We start from the raw sequence: 21805 nt of genomic DNA, 5'->3' as shown, positions 1-21805 counted from the left end.
CTCCCCGCCGCAGCCCCGCGCGCAGGCGCGGCCCGGCCCCCGAGCGCCCCGCCCCGCCCCGGTGCCCGCCTCCCGCGGCTGAGCCCACGTCCTTGGAAAGCCTTTATTGATCTAAAACCCACGGACACCCGACACAAGGCCGACCGGCCACCGCTGCCGCCTCAGCCCCCCGTCCATCCCCACCCCGCCGGGGAGCAGCCACAGCTCGTCCTTTGGATCACCCAACGCAGGAACCGGGCTTGACAAACAGGGACCACTGAACTAAGGGTGAAAGAGCAAAAATCCCAGTCCATCCTCGTGCCTCACATTGCCAGGAGCTTCCCCAGCGCTTCAAGTCTGGATTTCCATTCCTTAATTTGAGCTTGGAAGCCGGAGTGCTTCTCCAGGGCGTGCTGGTTCTCCTCTTGTGCTGATTTCCACTTGGCCTTGGCTGTCTGTGGAGAAGTCAGTGCACAGCACGTTTTACTAACACCAGAGTAAGGAACAGAAAAGCCAAGTCCTAAAGCATCTGAGCTCTTCCTCCTAAACTAAGATAAATCTGGGATTTCTTTTACCTTGATTGCTTGTGGAAAATGTAAATTTATCTATGGCCAAAATTTAGGAAGTCTCCTATAACGATTATATTTTAGGTCTAGGTCTCCTTAAGAGTTGTAGAACTGAAATTTAATGACTGTTTTGGTCTCTCTATTGGTAATTATTGAAGCCACTTGTGCTTGCACACTTTTCAGTTTCCAGGGTCACTGTTCTGCAACATTTTCCAATTTAAATCAATTCTCTGGCCTCCAGAATAACAACCAGGCTGGTGGATCCCTCTATTTAAAAGAGGAGTAACAGTTTCCTTAACAAGTGTGTTTGTATTAAAAGAGGAATACTGCAGGTTTTCATCTGGGCTCATGTGGAATAAAAGAGAATTGGGAGGGGCAAAATAACCTCCCTGAGGGCCTGGTGCTCACTGCCAGGCTGAGTCAGTCTTACCTCAAGCATCTCCTTCTCTTTTGCAGCTCTGTGACAAAATAGCGTCAATTCTTCTGTGACCTTGCCAGTTAGCATCTAAAAAGTCAAAAGGAAAATGACTTTTAATATGATGCAAATAAATGTGAGTCTCAGCTGTTTTAGCATCAGGAGAGAAGGGTGAGGGCACACAGACCCCTCAAAGCCCAGTTCAAGCTTTTCTTACTGTTGTCTTTTCCCGGCACGCACGCATCTCTTCCTCCTCCTTTATGTGGCTGCCTGTAAGGAATTCAGGAGATGCATTAGTGAACCTCTAATATACACATAACTCTGAAAAGCTGTTTGTTCTCAAAGTGACTTTCCACAGCAAGAAATACTAAGTTAGTTTATCCAGGCCAGGGCTTACTACAGGAAGCAGTTCTTCACTTAAGCCATAAAAAACTCCCCAAAACCCCCAAACCCTGGAATTCCAGCAGTATTCCCTAAACAAGGAAGCACAGTCTAAATTTCTTATGAATAGTCAAAACAGAAGGAAAAAAACCATTCTGGAGAAGGAGTACCAGGATGTAAGCAAAGTGCAAACTCCTTACCAGGATTGATGTTTCTGCTTTCTAAAATCGTCATGCAAGTCTCCTGAATTTTCTTGAGCTTCTCAACCTCATGGACCAGCCTCTGGTTCTCCCTCTTTAACTCCCTTAACTTGAGAGTGCCCTGGTTAACACAGGCTGTAAGTGAGACAAGTTCCCAAGGAGATTTTCTTCTCCTTAGTAATACTAACACAAACAAATTCACAGTAGTGCACTTGGCACCAAGAATCAGACATTGCCTTCTGTCTTTGCCACCACAGCAAATGAGGCTGTTGCAGGTCCTTCCTCCTTCTTCTTGACAGGAGTAATACATTTATTACATCCACACCCCAGAGCAATTACTAGAAAAATCTGATCATGGGCAAATTCCTTTTAGGCAACTCTATCTTTGCTTGTGCTCCCTCTCATTTATGTAGACAATGCATGCACTGAGGAGCCTATAAACGTTGTGAAGAAAAGGGTGTCTCAGGTCTTTAAGCCACAGCATTATTCCCTACAGATATTACCAGGCAACTGGATAAGCTGATCAGCCTCCCAAGTTGAATGCAATTCTCCAAGAGGATCAATAAGCATGTGGATTAGGGTGATCTGCCTGATAGTGCCAGAAGCTTTGGGAACATTTCATAGGAAGTCTCAGAGGCTCCTAAGAAAATCAAGCTGTGACATGAGAGGAATGATCATCCCACAGACTGAGAACTGGAAAATAAAGTGAGATTTTACAGCTGTAGGTTACCAGGTGGGCCTCCTGTACATGCCAGAAGTGGTACTAAGCATGTCCTAGAGATACCTCTGAGACCCAGGGAATAAGGAAGTGCCAATTCTGACTCTAAACCTGATTCCACAAAATCAGGTCTGTTTGAAACACAAGTCCCTGTACAGTCCCAGCTCTCTGAGCCTTTCCTTTCCTCCAGTCCCTCTGTGGCCCTTTCTTGGACTCTGTCCAGTACATCCATATCTCTTTTGTACCAGGAGCCCAGAACCAGACAAAACATTCCCAGTTTGGCCTCCCCAGAGCTGAGCAGATGGGAAAGCAACTTGAAGAAGATACAAAGACAAACAACTCAAACAACTTGTCCAGAAGAATACAAAGACATTCTGATGAAGACAAGAATAAAAGCAAGACAATCCTTAACATGACCCTGTATGGATCAGGATGCAGGAATTACTCAACAATTTATTTATTTTTCTCTCCTATCCTTACCTCTCCTCTTGCTAATTGTTGTTTGAGTGTTTCCACCAATTGATTCTTGTTTTTCAGCTCTGCTTCTAGTTGGTATCTGCTGAGAGGGCTGTGGAGTTAAAGAACAAAGACTCAGGGGCAAAAATACCAGCGTTGCACACCTCCTAATTTCCCTTTGCCCTTTTCTAAGCATTTGTTCTGACCAACAGATTTAATTAGCAAGCTTGGCAGGAAAGCTGCACATGGGTGAGAGCTCATCACCAGCCTTCACAGGAGAAGGCCACACACAGCACAAGGACAACTAACAGAGGTGGGAGGCACATACCGCCTTGCCACTGTCTTCGTTGAAACTGGTTCCACTTTCTTCGCAGACTTAGGCAACCTTAAAAGAGAGATAAAATAAAATTACCAGAAGACTACAATGTTCTTGCAGATCACCAAGCCTGTTAGTTTGACAAAATGTGCAAAATGAGCCATCTTTAAGACATCTGCCAAATAAATCCGTCAATATTTTGCTTTGATTTACCCTTGGTTTGCAGGCTTGAAGACGCTGTCTGCTGGAACGTTTGAGGCAAAGTGAAGACTGGGAACCACGCTGAGCTCTGGCTCTGATGTGCTGACATGTTTTCTCTTTGAAGGAAAATTCATTTGCAATTCTGCGAGAAAAAGACAGCTGTGAAAGCACCACAGACTAGAAGTAACCTCCTTTAAGGTCTCTTAAGCCTTTAATTTGAGGTAAAGCAGTTATATCTGGCTAGAATGGAAACTTCTAGATAGAAGTAGAGGTAGAAGTAACTAAGAGTAGACTTCAAGTTTTACCCAGGACCAAGGGTCCAGAATAAGCCAGAAACAGGTCAGAGGTAGACATTGTTAAAACACAATCACCAGGCTAGAACTAATGAGAATTTGAAATGATAATACACAATAAAGAAAGTCTCAACATCAAGCAGACATCGTGCCACAAGGTTGTTGTTCAATGCTAGAAGCAAAACAAGCACAGCCCACATGAAATTCTGTTAAGAGACCTCCATATTTTGCTAAGAGTGAATAGCTACTAAAATAACATAGAAAACTAGCTTTTTATGTAGAGTTTATTTCTCTTAAATCACAACTGTTTACGTATATAAAGCTTTGTTCACTCAGTGAGTTTAGGAAGCTGCTTTTTCTCCCTCAAGTTAAGTATTTTTCAAATTAAACACCCATGCGCACATTTACATTAGAGCAATGCAGAGTTTCACCGATACAGCCCAGCTCCCATATTTTTAACGTTAATCCTGGGTGCCTTCCGCTTATAAAATGCTACAAAGTGCTGTAAGCAGCATTTAAAGTTTTAGAAAAGTAAGAGACTGTGAATAAAGCATCTTTCGCATCAAGGGGCCGCTGCCTTTAGCCGGTGGAGGGTACACACAGCAGGCTGAGCGTTAACTTAAGTCCTAAACAGGGACCAAACAGTGGAATAAAGCTTCTAATTAGCTTTTGGAATAGCCACCACGGAAGCCAGGCAGGGATGGAGCACCCTAACGCCGGCGCCCCGCTGCACCCCTGGGCCGAACCCCGCCAGCCGTGTCCCCCGGGTGCCCGTCCGTGCCCCGCGCTCACCTGCGGGCGGCTCGGGCCGGTGGAGCCGGGAGTGCACAGGGATGCGGGAGAGCCGCCTGTCCATGGCGGCCGCGCTCCCCTCAGAGGTTCAAAAAGGAGCGCGCCGGGACGGTTGGGCGGGCCTGCGCATGCGTGGGGACGCGGCGCAGGCAGCGAGCGCACGGGGCGGGGCGGGGCGGGGCGGGGCGGGGCGGGGCGGGGCGGGGCGGGGCGGGGCGGGGCGGGGCGGGGCGGGGCGGGGCGGGGCGGGGCGGGGCGGGGAGGTGCGCGCGGGCGGGGATTGAGGGCGTGGGCGCTCGCGCCCCTTCTCGCTCGCGTCCCGTGTGCCTCGCGCCGTTTTTGCCTCGCGCCCCCTCCCTCAGGGAGGCGTTGGCGGCCATTACGGGGGCAACAGCCGCGCGCGAGGCTCCTGCCCTTAGGGAAAGGCGGAGCGCGTTTCCTTCCTTCCTTCTTTCATTCCTTCCTCCTTTCCTTCCTTCACTGCTTCCCACTGCCTCTCACTCCCTCACCCTGTGCTTTCAGCACTCGAAGCCCGAGGATCAAGGAGTTTGTGGCCCTCTGTGCGGACGTGCCGGAGTCAAAAGCTGTGAGGGTGCCCGTGCTGCTGGTGTGTGAGGTACTAAAATTGTGCTCTAATGCCGCAAGGTGAAATGAGGCTTCTGTATAAAATGTTTCCCGACTTAAAGACATTTTTGCGATGTTTGCTAACATGGTTTTCTTAATGGGTGGGCAATCTCTCCCGACAGCCAAGGGGAGCAGTTCCTTGAGGAGGATGCTGCAGTTCCAACCTGAGGGTGGCTTTGGCTGCCTAAATACCCATCTGAACATTCACTATGACAATCTCAGGATAAAACCCTAAAACTGAAACGTGAAAAATACAGAACCATGCAACTGACATGTTTGATATGTTTCAAACTCTGGTATTAGCTTTAAAAGTCCATGTCCCTAATGGATATCAGGGAGTTGCTGTCTGTCTCCCACAGCACAGGGATAACTCGTGGATGTCAGAAGAATAAGTATTTTAAAGATGTGTACTTCCCTTTGGAAAATATTTTGGGCACTTAAAAGATGAATAAGCACAGTGCTCTTGGTGACAATGAAGCATCACACAGATTTTAGAAAAGGTTGTTATAATCATTTATTGTATGTCAACTTGTAGAGAGAATGTTTTATTTTTCAACAAATAAGGGCAAATAAATATTTGTTTTCCTGTTTGTTTATGGTAGAGAGGGGTTTCAAGATTCACCAGATATGTGAATTTTAAAAAGTTACATGTTTGAGGGGAATGCCTTGAGTGGAAACACTCTGTAAAGAGGACACAACAAGGCACCTGAGTCTGGGGGGGACAAGAACTTAATCCTTCAAGGGGGAAATTCACACTGAAAATCTTTGGCAGTATTAAAATTCCTTCAGATAAAACAAGCAGAAGTTGTTACTGGAAATAGGTTTGGGCTGGATTCTGCAGCCTCTTCCACAGTCAGGAAGAAGCTGTGTCAACTCAGAAATCTTGACGGGACTTTTTGTAATATCTGAGCTATTTTGATGGGGTCTGTAGATCTGGACTTTGCATAAAATAGAAAATTAAATACTTTATTTTTTATTATTCACAACACACTTCACTTGATACCTAGATTTTCAGTAGTTCAGTTTTGGGATTTTTTTAATTTTTTTTTTTTAACATGAGCTCTCTTTCTCTGTCATTAAATACCTGGGGAGCTTCACCTCATTATTTATCTCAAGCACACAAAACCTAATCACCTTGTAGGAAATGACAAACCAGGTGTACTCGGTAAGTCCCGTGAACAGCTCTGAACATGGCACCACACACTGGAAGTCAAAGGGCTTGTAGTCCATCATGATGGCTCTCACATCCTCACTGGCATCAGATCTGCTGATTCCTGTGAAAACACATGGTTTGCACAGCTGAAATGCTAAGAAATAGTCTCAGTCTCAGCTCTGGGAGAGGTGGGAGGAAAAAATTGATATTTACAGCTCTAAGGACATTCAGGCTTCCCCTTTCCCTGGCAGCAGCTTTGCTTTCTGCGAGGTCTCAGCTGTTGTAACCAGAACTTTGTGCACTGGATCGTTTGATCCAGACATCAGGCATATCTGGCTGGCTGTTGGGCAGCACGACCGGCCCTTCGTTCCCCACTCCAAAGCGATTTTTCCACGAAGAGCTGTTCTGCTGTGATGCAGCTGGAGAGACATCAAAGACCGTCTCCCTCAGGTCCAGCCGCAGGGTATCTCTCTTCCCGTTCAGGTAACCGCGCTCGGCAGTACCGTAGGAGTCAGACAGCTCTAAGGCATCAGGACAGGAACTGGCTGATTCAGCCAGCTTCAGGCCTTGCTCAAAATCGCTGATTGACGTCTCGCTGGAGATGTTGAGCATATCAAAAGAGCTGCCAAGAGAACAAAGGCATCTGTGAATTTTGTAGATGTCAGCAGCAGGGAGAGGGCTGTGGTCTGAGGTATAATCTGACTGCTGCTGGGCAGTGTCACTGGAGCACTGGGATTTATTGAGCTGCCCTTCTTCTTTCATGCCAGCTGGCTGGATGTGGTCCAGCCCAGACCCATCCCATGCTTTCAGACCATACTTTTGACAGCGGCAATCTCGGCAGAGTCTCTCCCTGTGAATTTCTGTTTCTGAGGTGCTGTGCTTGTAAGGAGAGGAAGTTTGCAAGGCAGGACACTGGCACAGGCTGACCTGCTGGTCTCCGAGCGTGTCCTGCAGACTCTGTCTCTCTCTTTCCAGGGAGGGGTGCGTTCCCACTCGAGGGCATCTGTTGTCTTCAACTTGTATGTCTTCAGAGAGCACAGAGGGCCGGTTGGACAGCTTGCTTGTGGAAGTGCTGTTGTCAAAACTGTCGCTGAGTTTCCTGGACAAGGGTTGGAGCTCGTATTGCTCGTTTGCAGTGTTGGACTCCTGGACCTTCCGTAATCGGTTTTGCTTCTCGCTGCCCCCACAGGCAAAGTTTCCGTTCGGCCCGGAGTCATCAGAGTAGTCTTTCATGGTGTGGGCACAAGGCCAGAGGATCTGCCCACAATTCTTCTCTGGGCCGAAGAAGCAGCAGAGTGACTGGAAGAAGAGGCTGGCAAACCCACAGCTGATACAACTGATCATCATGATGAATATGCCCAGCTTCCTGTACGCCAGGACCGTGGCAGGCAGCATAATGACCCCTGCAGAGAAGAGAGCAGAAGCTGCCATGGCTGTGGCACAACTCATCTGCTTCAGGGAAAAGGCCACTCGGCTCAGGCGGTCGGAATGGGGGCACAGGTGATAGGAGATGCAGTAGTTGACAGTGAAGTCAACAGAGAGACCGACTGCAGCTGAAATGAAGAGAGACTCCACTGCGTTGAGCTGCCACTCCAAGAGGACCAAGAGGCCAGTGGTTACCAGGACGGTGCCTGCAATGGCAGTAACGGAGAAAACACTAAGGAGAACGTTCCAGGTCGTGAGCAGCAACACCACGAAGGAAATGGCTATGGAGAGCCCCATGACCACCATGGTTTCTGTGCTGAGACTGTGCTGGAGATTGTACAGCTCTAATTTACTGGTAAACCATCCGTTCTGAAGCCCCACAGGGGCAGTTTTCATTTCCTCTGTTATCCAGAGGCTGATTTCCTCATAGAATTGTTTGGCTCTGCTATAGTTGAAGGTATAATGATAGATAGTTTGAAACTGCAGCACTAAGGCAGCGACATTTCCCTCCCCATCAAACCTGAGGCCCATATCATGTGTTTCTGCCCCTTCCCTGCCCTCTTCCAGGAGCATCATTTTGATGCAGTGCAGGAAGACTTCGCTTCTGTAAGGGAAGGAGAACTGGTTACAGCAAAGGTTGAAGCTGTGGTCTCGCTGGGAGCACTGGCGACTGTTCATCCACCTGAGGAACTCCTCCATGAAGCACACAGTAGATTTCTGTTCTGCATCAGGGTAATAAAAAGTTTTGTTCTTCACTTTTTGGCAGAATTCGAGGAGCCACTTCTGGGCATCAGGGTTTTGAATGGTAAAGGTGGTGTCTGTCACTAGGGTGCCATTGCTTTTTGGATTGAAATGGTCCCCATTATCCACGGGCAGAATGCCCCAGACTACGGTGACAGGCATACGCTGCCCTTCTCCGTGCTCCAGCCTCTCAAACATGAACTGGTGGCAGTACTCGGAATCGTACCTCTCAAAGGGATGGCTCAGCCTGAACACTTGGACAGACGACGTCTCCAGAGTCGGGAGTTTGAGTTTGGGGTTGGAACAGGAAATGTAGGCACCTCCTATGGCTAAGGCAGCAAACCAGCAGATCCAGATGTACCGAAACTTGATGACCCCGCAAGGCAGAAGCTTTTCAAAGAGCAGCTTGGAGGTTTCAGACAGTGTGTTCTGGAGAGCCCGGAGGATGTAATGGACAGAGAGAGCCACTCTCTTGTGGCTGCTGTTGTTCCAGTAGGCTTCTGGCTTGTAAACGCAGGTCGCTGCGATGTAGCGCTCGTAGAGCACGGCCGAAGAGGGCAGCCAGGTCATCATGAAAACCAGGTTCACCAGCACCGAGGTGCCCATGTAGACAGCGAAGCAGCGGATGGCTGTGATGTTGCTGATGTAGCTGGCGTAGAAGGCAGCACCAGTTGTGAAGCACGAGGCCAGCATGAGATAGGCAAAATGGTGCATGGTTTGACTCACCCACTGAGCAAGCCCGGCGGAAGGGTTCTGGCTCTTGCTGAGGTTCCACAGGTCGAAGAAGACAAAAGTGTGGTTGGCACAAATGCTGCTGAGAATGATGACTGCTGTAAGGTTTACAAAAGGGAAATAGGTGAATCTGAAGGCCACCTTGTACAAGAAGTAGGAGATCATCAAAGAACTGACAACAGCGAGCAAGACCATCAGGGTAATAAACACTGAGCGTAAATAAAAAGAAATGCTTAGAAAAATAGCTAATATTGCCAGGACTGGATACTTAGTATCGAGTAAAAGGTAGTGCTGGAATAGTTTCTGTTTAAGGCCCAGGTCCATTCCAGTGATAGATGTGTAGTTATCAAACAGATCCCAGGTTTCAAGGTTGTCTAAGTAGATCCCCATCATAGATGCACCTTTTCTTGTAGGCAGGAAAAGCAGGCTGTATTTGAGAGAGGGCACTTGGTACTCCATTGTCTGGGGACTGAGAAAGTCCCTGTCAACCAGGAAGTGAAGCAGCTGGTAGATGGCATTGAAGCGGGTACATTTTTCTGGGACTTGGGCACACTGAGAGTGTTTCTGTCTGGCAGCTTCGGGGCCTATGCAGGAGGGAGTGAGGACACCTCGGTGGTAGTCTGGAGCACAGGCACGGAGCAGGGCCAGCGTGTGGGAGATGTCCCCTTGGGTTATCTCCAGACACGAAGACCTGTTGTACAGAACAGCAATGTAGTTCCCCAGGGACCAGCTTGGGCAGCATTCATTGGCTTCAGTGCGCTGGCAGAGGTCTCTAAAATGCACGTGGGAGCGTATCTGAAAAACATGAGGGGGCATTGGGTCAGACCCTCTCTTGCAGCCTCAATGTTCCTTACTCACTGCAGTAATCCTCTCCTCTCCTCTCCTCTCCTCTCCTCTCCTCTCCTCTCCTCTCCTCTCCTCTCCTCTCCTCTCCTCTCCTCTCCTCTCCTCTCCTCTCCTCTCCTCTCCTCTCCTCTCCTCTCCTCTCCTCTCCTCTCCTCTCCTCTCCTCTCCTCTCCTCTCCTCTCCTCTCCTCTCCTCTCCTCTCCTCTCCTCTCCTCTCCTCTCCTCTCCTCTCCTCTCCTCTCCTCTCCTCCTCTTTTTCCTCTTTCACCTTTATGCAAGGTGTACCACCCATCCCTGGCCAGCCTCCCAGGGACAAATCCCAAACACCAAAATTTTGGAAAGTTGGTAGCCTTTGCAAAAATCAAACCCTGTCCATTATTTATATTTTATAACTGCAGATTTGAAATTTTGGCTTCTATAGCAAATACAGCTCATCCAATTAAACTTCCCACTTACAAAACTTGCCACCAGTCTCCAGGCTGGTAGCTCAATTTCTGTAATTATGTTCTGCTGCCCAAAATCCTCAGCAGCTTCTGATGGACACCTTTAGCTTCTGGACCAGCTCCTGTTCAGTCTCCATTTATTCTTGTTTAATTTGCAACTGGCAGGTGGGATCATCCCTGTTTTGCCAAGTAGGTGAAATGTTTTGGAATCCTCCAGGTGAAACCTGTTGCATAGCCTGTTTTTTGTCTGGCATCCTCTCAGCAAGACATCAAAGATTGCAGCAGACAGAAAAGAGACAGCCTGTACATGTGTTCTTCCTGCCATCACTGACCTTGTCTTGTTCCATTTGACACATAGACTGAATTGCTTGCAAGTTCCATAAGCTCCCAGCAGTTGTGGACATAAATACCAGCTGGGAATAGCTCTTTTCTGAAATAAAGAAGAAGAAAAAAAAATCATAAAATGAGGTAATGAAGATGAATCAGCCAGGCTGTTTGGAGTAGACTCTGTCTTCACATAAAAAAGGAATATATCTCTGTCTGTAGAACAGCTCTGGAGGGCTCCCTGGAGGGAAGCAGGTCACAAGACAGTAGTGAGCATGTGCTTGTGTGACCTCGCCCCTGCCCCTTGAAATAGGTCAGCAGCATCAGGGCAGTCTCAAAATCAAATGTCAGCTTTCCTTTAGTGACTGCTGGCATCTGGTTCTGCATCCCTGGAACAAGGGAGGAGCTTGACCCCAGCCAAAAACCCCCAAGGAGCTGTGGGCTTCGTGTGTGACTTGTATCCAGAGGTGGATAGAAGGCAGGGAACAGAACAAAAATACCTTAATGCTGTTCTTCTTTCTACTTACTAGTGCCCATTTTGGGACAAATCTGGGGGCTCTTGGAGTTTTCTGTTTTTCTCTCCAGATTTTACTGCCATGTACACTTTTCAAGAAGAAAAGAAAGAAGGAACAGAGAGGGAGAAGGAGCAGACAAGGGGAGGGAGCAGACAGCAAGCGGGGCATGTGCTGTTTTTTCAGAGTATTCACTTTTGAAAAGGGTAAATGGTAAATGGGTCTTTTAATATGTGTTTGCAAGGTATATTTCTAAAGGGAAAACAAGAAATATGGCGAAGAGTTAAGAAGAAGAAACAACTCTTCAGGATTTCTGAACCAGCCTTTTGTGACCACTGAAGTAAGAAGTGCTGGGAGGACGCTGTCAGAGCTCTCACAGGTGGAACTGCACACACTGCTTGCTTAGAGCAAGTTCAGAGTATTCCCTGTGTCCTGAGCTCTGACAGTTCTGTCAGTTGAGTTCTGGGTGTGCAGTATTTACTGCCTCACCAAAATTTCAGTCACCTGGGGGACCACAGAAGAATCCATCTGCTCCATAGCTGGTTTCCACCATTCTCCGTGTCCTCGCTGCTTGTTCTCCCTGAGCAGCCTTCTGTCCTCTGCCTATGCCAAGGTCATCATAGCTAGCAAGAGGTAAGATTATTGTTAATAACTGTGATTATTAACAAGAGAGTGTCTGGCTGGGAGTTACATTCACTGACAAGGCTCTGGTGCCAGACACAGCAATAGGGAGCCTAAATCCATTGCAGGCACAAGGACTTCAAACCCTCCAATGCCTCAGTTGCTTTTAAGCATAGAATGTATGGAATTCACATAAATATTTTGGAATATTGAATATGTGACTTTACAACCAACATGTTCCTCAAATCCCCCAAACCAAGCTCAAATACCTTTTCTTCTTGGCATAGGGAGAAAGGGAAAGAGTCTTCTTGTAGCCTGTATGGCTCTCAATATTCCTCCACACAATGAGCTTCCTGCCAATGTCAGTGTCCCGTGGCTCGAAACCCTGCACCAAGGAAAAGGGCTTTGTCACAGCTCAGCTGTCCCTAGGCCTCCTCCAGCACATGGAAACTGTAGGAGACTATTACTGCATCTTGGAAAGATACAAATTGAACTTTCCCTGGAAATACTGCATCCCAGAGATAAGAGAAAAAATATGAACCTTTTCCCTTTCCCTTTCCCCTTCCCTTTCCCTTTCCCTTTCCCCTTCTCTTTCCCTTCCCATCAACAATGGCTACAATTATCTCTCCCTGATCTACTAAGAATTTCTCCTCCTTTTTAAGTGTAGTAGTTCCTTACAGAAATGGCACTAATTTTTCTTTTTGTGGACAAACTCTAGTGTATTCTTATTTTCTCAAGATTCCTCCATGAGCCAGAGGCAGGGATGATTTTAGGGAATGTGGCATTTGTCATGGAAAACATTCCATGAGCATAGTGCTCAGAACAGGGCATGCTCTCCAAAAGCCTCATGCACAGACTGCAGGAGCCAAAGCCAGCTCCTCTATCCCGGCTCTGCCAAGCCCAGCTATTCACTGTGGGCAATCCCAGCCTTCCAGCCTTGGAAAGGGAACAAAGGGAGCAATCCCAGTTTGTGCTGGCAGTGTCTCCACACTGGAGCGAGGGCATGGTGGGAGTGCACAGCACAGCTGAGGGATGAGCGTGGGCTGTGTTCTCCCTGTGTGTCAGGGGCAGCTGTGCAGGACTGGCACATTCTGCTCATCTTGGAGGGATGATTGATATCACTGGTTGGGCGTGGATTTTCCTTACATTCCTGTTGATCCCTGAGCTGTAGGCACTCACCATTAGGGGCTCTGCAAAGTCAGGCAGGTTCCCAAGCAGCAGCCCAGCCACGGTGCAGATGGCCGCCGCCACGGAGCACAGCAGCAGCACGGCCAGCGGCCACTCCGCCATCAGCTGCGAGTAACTGCACACAACAGGAGGAGAACAATGCAGCTGGTAAGGTGCTTCTGCTCTGAGCACAAACCTGCTGCTGAGCCAGTGAGCTGTGAGTCACTGGAAGAAAAAATCGGGGTCTCTGGTTTGCACAGTTATTTACTGTGAAGCTTGGAGGCTCTAGTGCAGCTATTAATGAACATATTACACCTCTAACTGGATATTTGCAGGGAGCTCTAATTAAGTCGGGTAATTACATTTTGCCTCTCTGCGTTTTCCAGCTTTTTCAATCAGAAATAATAAAAACCAGACTCTTGTGTCCTCAAGCAAAATGAAGCTTTAAACATTTAAGTTCAAAGATTTTGAAGGAGCCTCTTAATTTCCCCCAGATTGTGCAATGTCAGCTGGTGGCTGCAACAGTTTAGGCTACAGATTTCCACACTGGACCCTGAGAAATCTTTGGGTAATTCTGAAGAGTCCTTGAAGGTAACTGACCCAAGCAAGCCCACTGTCATTCATCTAAATTAGTGTATTTAGACACTGCTCTAAATTCATACATATTCACTAGAATACATTCAATTTTAATGATGGGTCACAAAATTTTGATGACATCAAAACCCTTCCAGGGATGCAGCTTACTCTGGCCCAAGTATTATTTGTCAGTTACTTTTGTTCTTAAGGAGCTTGTGTAAAATTTTCTCTCCAAGTTCTGTTTTTCCTTTGGGACAAACTGTCTCACATATAGGATGATCTATGAATGTTACTCTCCCACATTTTTTACCAGTGCAAGTTTTACTGTGTCAAGATTTTTGTCTTCCTCAGGAATATCAGTTGAGATGTAAGATAGCAGAATGGGTTCCTGCTCTGGTTTGGCAGGCTAGTTCTTTCTGATGTACTTCTGAAATATAAAAAATTCTTTGTTCAAAAATAGCTGACAAATATTTGTGAAGGGAAGTGGAATAGTTATGAACTTTATTTGAGATGGAATGTTTCTCCTTGCCTGCTCTTTTCCCCCTTTTGCCTGGGACTCCACCGCAGCTATTTCAGAATTAGAAGTCATCACAAGCACTTCAAGCAGCTTTTCACATGACTTTTGATTTTTTTGTTATTTTTCCTTTTTTGTTTCAATTTACAATTGCCTTATCAAGTTTGTTTTCACAGATGAAGTCTTTACTATAAAAATGAACAAAACTGCTCTTCACTCATTAGAGTACTGAATTTCTGGAGGCTATTTTGGATATTTCCATGTCCAATTACCAGAAAAAAGAACAAAAAAATCAGCTGCAGTCGCTGATGACAGAAGGTGCTTATCCAAACCATCCAGAACCAATAGTTTACAAAAGTCAGATTTTAAACAGAAGTAGAAGGCAATCAAATTATTTTAATTTTGATAAATGTATTTAAAATTTTCTGTCTTTTGAAAAGATGAGTTTACTTCATGGACAGGCTCTTTTCGTTATTGCTCCTCTGATGAGACAAGCTGGATTAATCTTACACACACACACACACAGACACAGACACAGACACAGACACATCTAGAATTATTATATATATATAAATATATATATAAAGCTACTGTATGGGTTAGGGCCAGGCACCTGCCCAAGAACAGCTACTGAGACAGTGTTACTATTCATTAATGCAGGTTAAATTGATCTCACAAGCAAATGGAGATTTTTCCAAGGAGTGGAAAGCCCCAGGAGCGCTGACCTCGCCTCTGGAGCCAAGCCTGCTGGGATGTCACCAGCAGTAGCACTCTGCTTCTCCTAATAGCAGGACAGGAGAGCACTGATCACAGAGTACAAGGACAAGGAAGCTTTTGCTGTTAAACATACCTTTTTGGCATCCTGAAAGCTTTGTCATGTCTGCAGACAGAAAGGAAAAAAGATGTGTTCATTTATTGTTTTCCTGGGAAGCCCTATCAGTGCTGGGCTGATCCCTGAGCAGATTAACCCTTGCAGTGATGTAAGCACCAAGGTGAGCGAGTGCTGACACAGTTCTGTCACTGTGTGAATTAGTTAAATGAATAATAGAGCCTTTTCCTCTCCCATTTTAACCAAACAGGATGGGAAGCCATGTAGTCACTCCTCCTTTTGTCCCTCTCAGAAAACCTTCCAGAGAGAACTGAACATTAGCAATGCAGTCCTATAGAAATCCATTAAAATCTGTCTGGTTTAAGTGCTTTCCCTGCTCTTCCTAAAGTGTTTCTTGACAAAAGCAAACCTCTTTTTCAAATCTCATGAGCTGGGCTAGCAACAACTATAGTTAGTTTTTATTTTCTCTTTAGCTCAGCTCACCAAAAAGGTGAGTCTCATTTGTTTCCTGGGTCCCTCCAAGGACTGTCTTTTCAGGCTATAAGAGCAGAAAGCCAGTGGAGCTGCTAAAAATATTTGATTTGGATTTTCTTCACAGAGGAGCATTTGTTACTCCTACTTGAAGGGCTCTAAGAGGGGGAATAAAGAAGCCTTCTCCAGGGGATCCAAAGTTTGTTAATGAATCCCTGAGGACAAGCCTGCCACCAGCATCCTGGCAGAAAAGCTGCATCTTGTTGGGTCAGGTATCTCCAGGACCTTTTGTTCTGCTCTCTCTTTCTGCACTGAAACGTCCCCTTGAAACATAACCCAGTCTGGCACGGCCTTGGCTTGGTCACAGCTCCCAGAGAACTGCTCCCACCTCCTTCCACAGCTGTGCCAGCTCTGCTCAGCCAGTGCTCCTTCCTCCTCTCACCCTCCCACACTCCTGCTCAGCCTGGGAGAAGGTCCTGCTGCACTCCAATATCTGTGCTGGGCAGATGGTCCCCCCTCCTTGCAGCAGCCAACCTTGAGGCAGCTCATCCTTCCTGCCCTTGTTATGAGTGGGAGAAATGGAGCAGCAGTGGAGGAGAGCTCCCCATGGCACAGTCACTCTGGGTGGCTCATGTAAAAAATGATTCTGTGTTTTGCTCGTCACGCTAATGCTCTGGAGATGTGGGACAGAGAGGAGCAGAGCAAAAGCATGCCCAGATTATCAAAGCGAGCTCTCTCTGCAGCAGTACACTGCCCATCCTGTGCTAATTCCCTCACAATAGCTCTTCAAGCAGATTTGCTTGGATTAAAAACCTCATTCTGGCATTATTATGTTATCACTTTTCTGACTGCTGGCGCTGCACACTCTGCCAGGGATTTACAATCCAGTTGTGCTTCCTGCTTAAATAACCTGTTACAGAGGATGTGGTTGGCAATTTTGTTGATAGCACATGAGTGAAAAAGGATCCAGGAAAACGATTCAGAAAAAGGACCCAGGCTCCTTTGACTGCAGTTCCTCTATACAAACACAAGCAAATTAAATCCTGTGTAAATGGCTGGAAAATGAGACTCTAAAGGGCCTTTGTGCCTAACACTGCAATGCTGTACACAGGCAAGAAAGGGATCCTGTGCCATCTTTTATCAGGATTCAGTGGCTATGGCTACAGCAGTGAAGGGATCACGATCTCTTGTGCCAGAAGGGGACCCTAAAAAGCACACTCAGGAGGAAGGATGGTGCTGGCTGGAAGGAGCAGAGGTTGTAGCTCAGGCTCTTGTTACCCAGGCACTGCACACAAATGGATTCTGTCACGGACAACAAAGAATGCATACACTGGTTGCTGCCCAACCTGGAGAGCCAAATAATGTTCTCCCCTTTTGTATCTCTCACTGCTCAGCTGTAGCCAGTGCTTGTTACCCTCTGCTGCCACTCTCTCCCAGCACTGGCAGCAGCTTCTGTGGGCGCAGGAAAAGAACAAACTCTATTCCCACCACTGAGAACTCTGCCAAGATAAAGGACTGGCAGCTGGGTGGCTTGGAGTGCAAAGGGAGAAAATACAGAGGTAAAGCAAGATGGGCCTATTCACAGCTGCATGACCTAGGAGTGACTGAGTGACCTTGGCTTTAGCCAGCCACTCCCTTGAGAAGGAAATCCCACCTCTCCCTGGCGTGCTCTCTGTACACCCACACAGAGGTAGAGAGCAAACTGGATCCTTCTGTGTGTTTTGGAGCAGCTGCTGCCCCGAGCTGAAAAGCAAACCCACGTTCCATCCATCAGAGCTCAGACCCTGCTCATTCCTCCCAGTTCCCCCCACCGAGTGTGGAAGCTGCTCTTTCACGCCGCCCTCCCTGTGCCCCTTACCTGACTGTGACAACGTGGTGCTGCACCGGCCGCCGCTGCCCGGGGGACCACTGCTTCCAGGGCGTTTCCGAGGCCTCGGGGTGGGAGGCGGCCGCAAGGTCCCCGCTGGAGAGGTGGGAGCACAGCACGGGCCTCTCGCCGTGCCCAGGGAGCGAGGGCAGGCCGTAGCTGCCTCGGGGCTCCTCCTGGCTGCAGGGGTAGTACGGGTGCTGCTGCTGGGAGTCCTGGGAGCTGGCTGGCACCTGCCCGTTGGACTGGGTGGAGGCTGGCCCAAGCGTGTGGCTGGAGGAGGGCAGGTTGTCTTCTCCCAGCCCAGGGGATGCAGGAATGGGGCAGTGATGGACTGGGCAGATTTTTTCCCAGGAAGTGCCACTGTAGCTGAGCTCAGCATTCCCAATCTCTGGCATGGCAAGGCAGGTCTGGCAAGGTCCTGCATTTTGTTTTTCCCTATGAGAGAAATGAAGGGAAAGGTAAAACGGGAGAGGTTGAAAGGCTGCGCTGGGGAGCTGCATCCCAGAAACTGGAGATGCTTACAGACCTCCCACATAACACAAATGTCAAACCTCACCCACTGTATCCTCTACCAGGAGTCTGCCTGAGGGCTGAACTGGATTATGCTTTTTATAAAGACATCTATGACTCATTCAGGGATCCCAAGCGATGGAGAATTCTTTAATCCATCCTTTGTGTGTGTTGCTTCAAAAGTTTGAAAAATTGGGTAATATCCCACCCAAAAATTCTCTGGGATATTTCATTGTGCCAGGAGGGTCCTAACTGAGGACCCAGAGAAATTACACAAGTCTGGACAAACAGAATTGAAAGGAATCTGCATATGAAGAAGCCACTCAATTATCTGCACTCCTTGGGAGGATTAATTAGTGTGATTGCTCTGCAGGAGGACTGGCACTGCTCCATGTTGGGTCAGCAGGAGAGTGAGTCATCCCTGGCACTGACACAGCTGAGCAGTGAACCTGAGGGCTGTGACAACTAACAGGGCCTTCAGCCTCCAGCCTGGCACATTCCTTCATGGCTCCCATGTCCTGCATGCTCCACTGGGCTCTTCAGGAACTTTTTAGACACACATCTCCCAGGGGTGACAGCAACAAATTTTATTGGTCTTACCTTGTAGGGAGCGGATGGACTGGGATCTCTATAGATCCTTTGAATCTTGACTATCCTCTGGCTGCTGAATTTACTTAGACAAAACATTTGCAGACTCTAGTTCCCAAGTAATGAGGTTTCTGCAGGATACACTTTCTTCCCTCCAAGGAATGTAAAACATTATTTCATTCCTATAGTTCTTGATTTATGGAGCCTGAGAGGTTTTGCTAGCTTTGAGAAAGTTTGAATAATACTTTGAGGGATTGCTTAATATGTGTGACACCAAAAACCCCTTCACACACCATAGACTGAGGTCCTTATGACCCCAAAAGTGCTTTAGGAATTACTGTCCCAACAGCAGCAGTTTCTGGTCCTTGTTCAGAGCACGTGCCATGGTCTCTTACAGCTGAATGATGTGTCTTGCTGCAGTGCCTGGCGTCCAGGATTAAAAAGGACAAACAGTTCAGGCCAGCCAGAATCACAAAATGTCTCAAGTCATCAAAGAATTATGAGATTTGGAACAAGACTGCAGTGAAATGAACTTTAGCCTGAGGCACCTTGTGTGATCTGGGAAAAAATGAAGGTAAAAAGTTGGGGAAAGGATATCTTTTATATTTTTCTCACAGCCTTGGAAAAGGGCAGAATTTTAGTGATTACGTCTCTAGAATTGCACCCAAAGTTAAATGGCATGAGATTTTTAAAGACAAAAGAATCTGGAGAATACTATTAGCTCAGTATTGCTTGAAAATTGCTATTTTTTCCAGAAAGCAGGACATATTGGCCTTGGCAGTCTGTGCTGTGTACTTTCCAACATCAGCTGAGTTTATCAACACTGATAAACTATATTTCATGATTGTACCAAATGGGCTTATTTCATTAAAATCATGACAGCAGGGTCATGTTTGTGGTAGCAGTTACACCACTGCCAATGTGGACACTCATGGCACAGGCATCACATGTAGCTTACGTGCACATTGTACTAGTTCAGGGAGCAGTAACAGAGAAATCTTGCCTGATTAACCACCATCCAATGCTACATTTAGTTTCTGAGCCTAATGAAAGCTGCGGAGTTACAGACACAGCACATTCCTGGGTCCTGACTTCAGAAGCCATAATTGATGTGGTGTCTGTGCTGAAGCAGGTGCCAGAAAACCAGCAGACAGGTGTGTGCACACACCTTATCTCACCTCAGTGAGATAAGGTTGAGATAAGGTTGTCCCCAGCAGTTCCAGTGCTCATTTGCCTCTAAGCTGCAATCAAGGTACTGGTACTGAGCTGGTTCAAAACAGCAAGAGGGAGAGCAGTTGGCAAAGCAGAAGCTCCTGAACTGTGACAATGATATCCCAGTCACCCACAGAACTTGTCAAATAACATCAACAATAGGCTTGAAGTCCTTGCTGTCCTGTCCCAGGTGGATTAGTGACAGGATTACCTGGCCTTTCAAGCGTGTGATTTGTGTTAGAGCTCTGTGTAAAGGTAGTTCACAACAGGAGATTCCACACTTGTCATATATGAGATTACAAATGCAGAGCCAGCAAAGCTGCTCAGGAGATGCAATCTGAAATCTTGTTTGGGGTTCTTACAGCCCCATCAGAGCCCAGGGAGGGATTCAGGTGCAGCACGGGGAAGGAGAGCTGCAGACAGAGCAAGGAAAGATCAGGGTCTGTGGCAGTCAGCACATAAAATTACACCTTCAATTAGTCATTGCACTTCTCTGCTAATTACAGCAGCAACCTGATGGGAGCATGCTAAACCACTATGTCCCCTACAGTGCTGGTGAGCTGCAGGGGCAGAGGTTGTTTGGGACAGCTGACCTGGAGGGTCCCTCAAGCCACACTCTCAAGCTTTAAGTGTAAATCATTCCACTCCTCCCATGTTTCCAGTGACTTTGTGGTTTGTAGTTTTGTACTGCAGGGAATTTTCATCAGAGCTGAGGTCATGGTAGTGTTATGCTTTGACAAGGTCTAGACCTTTTCTGACTGCCTTTTTGTTGCCTCTAAGTTACTCTTTTTCCTCTACCTTGATCCCATTGTTTTCCCTAGCTGCACGCTTTAAATAGGTGATGTTCTCCTACAGTGCATAATAATTCATAAAGACACTGCTGCACTGACATCTTGTGTTTTGGTGTTCCTACACCTGTACTATATTTCAGATTTTTTTTTCAAAGGAAAAGCAAAATTCTTATCCCTTTAAACTACTGTATCTGCACAGTAATCTGGGACCAGAGGCTTTTCATGACTTAATTAGCCTGTCTGCCTCATCTGAGGGTGAGTATGTGACACTGGACAGAACAAAAGGGCTTTTACAAAATACACTTTGAATGTGGTCAGGGAGAGGCAGGAGACCACGCAATGACAAATTCCTCCTCCACAAACCCCTCGGCTACAAAACCTCCTGGTGGGGAAAGCAGATGCCAAACTCTTGGATTTTGCAGATTGCCTCTGGGTTTTCTGCACATACATTGGTAACGTTGAGTCTAATATTTCACACAAAATCACACTCTCCTTGTTTACCATCTTTGCTGTGAAATGCTGTCAAGTTCTGCTCTTCCCCCGCATGTCGTTTCCTAACTCAATCCCTGACCTGCTCAGTGACTTCAGATTCTGGAATAACTTTGGCAAGTTTGGATCATTCACTCGTGACTTCTCTCCATTGTCTCTTTCTCAGACTAAACAATTACAGCTCTGTCAATCACCCTCTGGATATGAGTTCCCTTATGCTCACCCCTCTCCAACTCCATGACGATGTGACCTTGGCTATCCACAATCTCCAGGGAAACCTGGAGCTTGCAAATAATGATGGGTTTGGATAATCACTGCTGGCAGCTCGGCAGAGTTCGAGTCTCCACTTGCTGCTCTCCCAATTAGCTGTAGTGCTGGTGAGCTTAACCTTTGCTCTGCTGAGGTCTGCACCAGACACGTAGGCTGCTCCTCCTTTGCCTGAAACCGTGTCACTATTACTTTTCTGGGCCCTCAGGACCCTGAACTATGTTAGAAGAATGTTTCTGGGGATTTTTGATGTCTGTTTGCTGTCAGACATGAGGAGAAGAGGGCAGAGCACCACACTGGACTCTGCTCGCCACGCTGACACTGACAAAGCCTTCTATTTTTTAAGATTCATTCCCACTCTGGGTTGTGTCAGATATTTGATATGTTTGGGATTAAACAGGCAGAAATTGTGTCTCAGCTGCAGAAAAGCCTACAGAGGCAGCTGACGGCCTCCATTTTCTTTTCCAGGCTCAGCTGGATGCAACCACAGAGATGCTGGCAAAGGAGAAAAGAAGGGGTGTAAGGGAAGGGATGGACTAGGGTTAACTGCTCCTGTTACCCACACCAGTGAGCTGTGTTGCTCTCACTGTTTGCTTCCCTGTCTCTCGCCCTGAGATGTCTAGACAGAATAATAATCCAATTTGTGGACCTGCCCAAGCCACTCTGAGTGCAGCAGTGCTTCTCTGAGATGAGTACCAGGGCATAAACACCCCACAGTATGTGGGGGACCCAGCAAAAGGACTGGAGCTTCTTCCCACCAGGAAACAGGAAAGACAAGGTCAG

The 21805-nt window shown here is 47.2% G+C and overlaps 2 protein-coding genes across 4 annotated transcripts; both read right to left on the bottom strand.

The window, feature by feature from the left end:
- Positions 1–134: 134 nt before the first annotated feature.
- Positions 135–4391, bottom strand: KNSTRN (kinetochore localized astrin (SPAG5) binding protein). Its single transcript, XM_063159448.1, has 8 exons — positions 4318–4391; positions 3245–3374; positions 3044–3100; positions 2740–2827; positions 1542–1662; positions 1178–1230; positions 976–1050; positions 135–434 (listed from the first exon to the last, which is right to left on the bottom strand). The coding sequence occupies exons 1-8, from the start codon at positions 4379–4381 to the stop codon at positions 303–305; spliced, it is 720 nt and encodes a 239-aa protein (XP_063015518.1). The 5' UTR covers positions 4382–4391; the 3' UTR covers positions 135–302.
- Positions 4392–5438: 1047 nt separating this feature from the next.
- Positions 5439–17697, bottom strand: DISP2 (dispatched RND transporter family member 2). 3 transcript variants are annotated; one of them, XR_010028016.1, is made up of 8 exons: positions 17154–17697; positions 14846–14875; positions 12918–13041; positions 12008–12123; positions 11622–11740; positions 10614–10711; positions 6308–9787; positions 5439–6240 (listed from the first exon to the last, which is right to left on the bottom strand). XR_010028016.1 is itself a non-coding variant. In XM_063158416.1 (7 exons), exons 1-7 carry the CDS (start codon positions 17663–17665, stop codon positions 6368–6370), a joined length of 4419 nt encoding a protein of 1472 aa, XP_063014486.1. In that variant the 5' UTR covers positions 17666–17696; the 3' UTR covers positions 5439–6367. The 3 variants fall into 3 exon arrangements, 1 of the variants encoding a protein (XP_063014486.1); XR_010028017.1 differs by having other exon boundaries at positions 5439–6215; XM_063158416.1 differs by having other exon boundaries at positions 5439–9787; positions 17154–17696.
- Positions 17698–21805: the final 4108 nt, after the last annotated feature.

This window comes from Melospiza melodia, chromosome 6 (assembly GCF_035770615.1).
Source record: "Melospiza melodia melodia isolate bMelMel2 chromosome 6, bMelMel2.pri, whole genome shotgun sequence".
Taxonomy (NCBI): domain Eukaryota; kingdom Metazoa; phylum Chordata; class Aves; order Passeriformes; family Passerellidae; genus Melospiza; species Melospiza melodia.
Note: the sequence above shows the minus strand (reverse complement) of the source record. Positions and strands in the feature narration are given on the sequence as shown.

Excerpts from the sequence above, each read along its gene's own strand:
- KNSTRN (XM_063159448.1), bottom strand. The coding sequence starts at position 4,381 with ATGGACAGGCGGCTCTCCCGCATCCCTGTGCACTCCCGGCTCCACCGG. Across the intron at positions 1,231-1,541 it reads AAGCAGAAACATCAATCCTG|GCAGCCACATAAAGGAGGAG; the intron begins GTAAGGAGTTTG and ends AATTCCTTACAG. Across the intron at positions 1,051-1,177 it reads CGTGCCGGGAAAAGACAACA|ATGCTAACTGGCAAGGTCAC; the intron begins GTAAGAAAAGCT and ends TTGACTTTTTAG.
- DISP2 (XM_063158416.1), bottom strand. The coding sequence starts at position 17,665 with ATGCAGCTCCCCAGCGCAGCCTTTCAACCTCTCCCGTTTTACCTTTCC. Across the intron at positions 14,876-17,153 it reads CACCACGTTGTCACAGTCAG|ACATGACAAAGCTTTCAGGA; the intron begins GTAAGGGGCACA and ends TTCTGTCTGCAG. Across the intron at positions 11,741-12,007 it reads CCCTATGCCAAGAAGAAAAG|CTATGATGACCTTGGCATAG; the intron begins GTATTTGAGCTT and ends ACCTCTTGCTAG.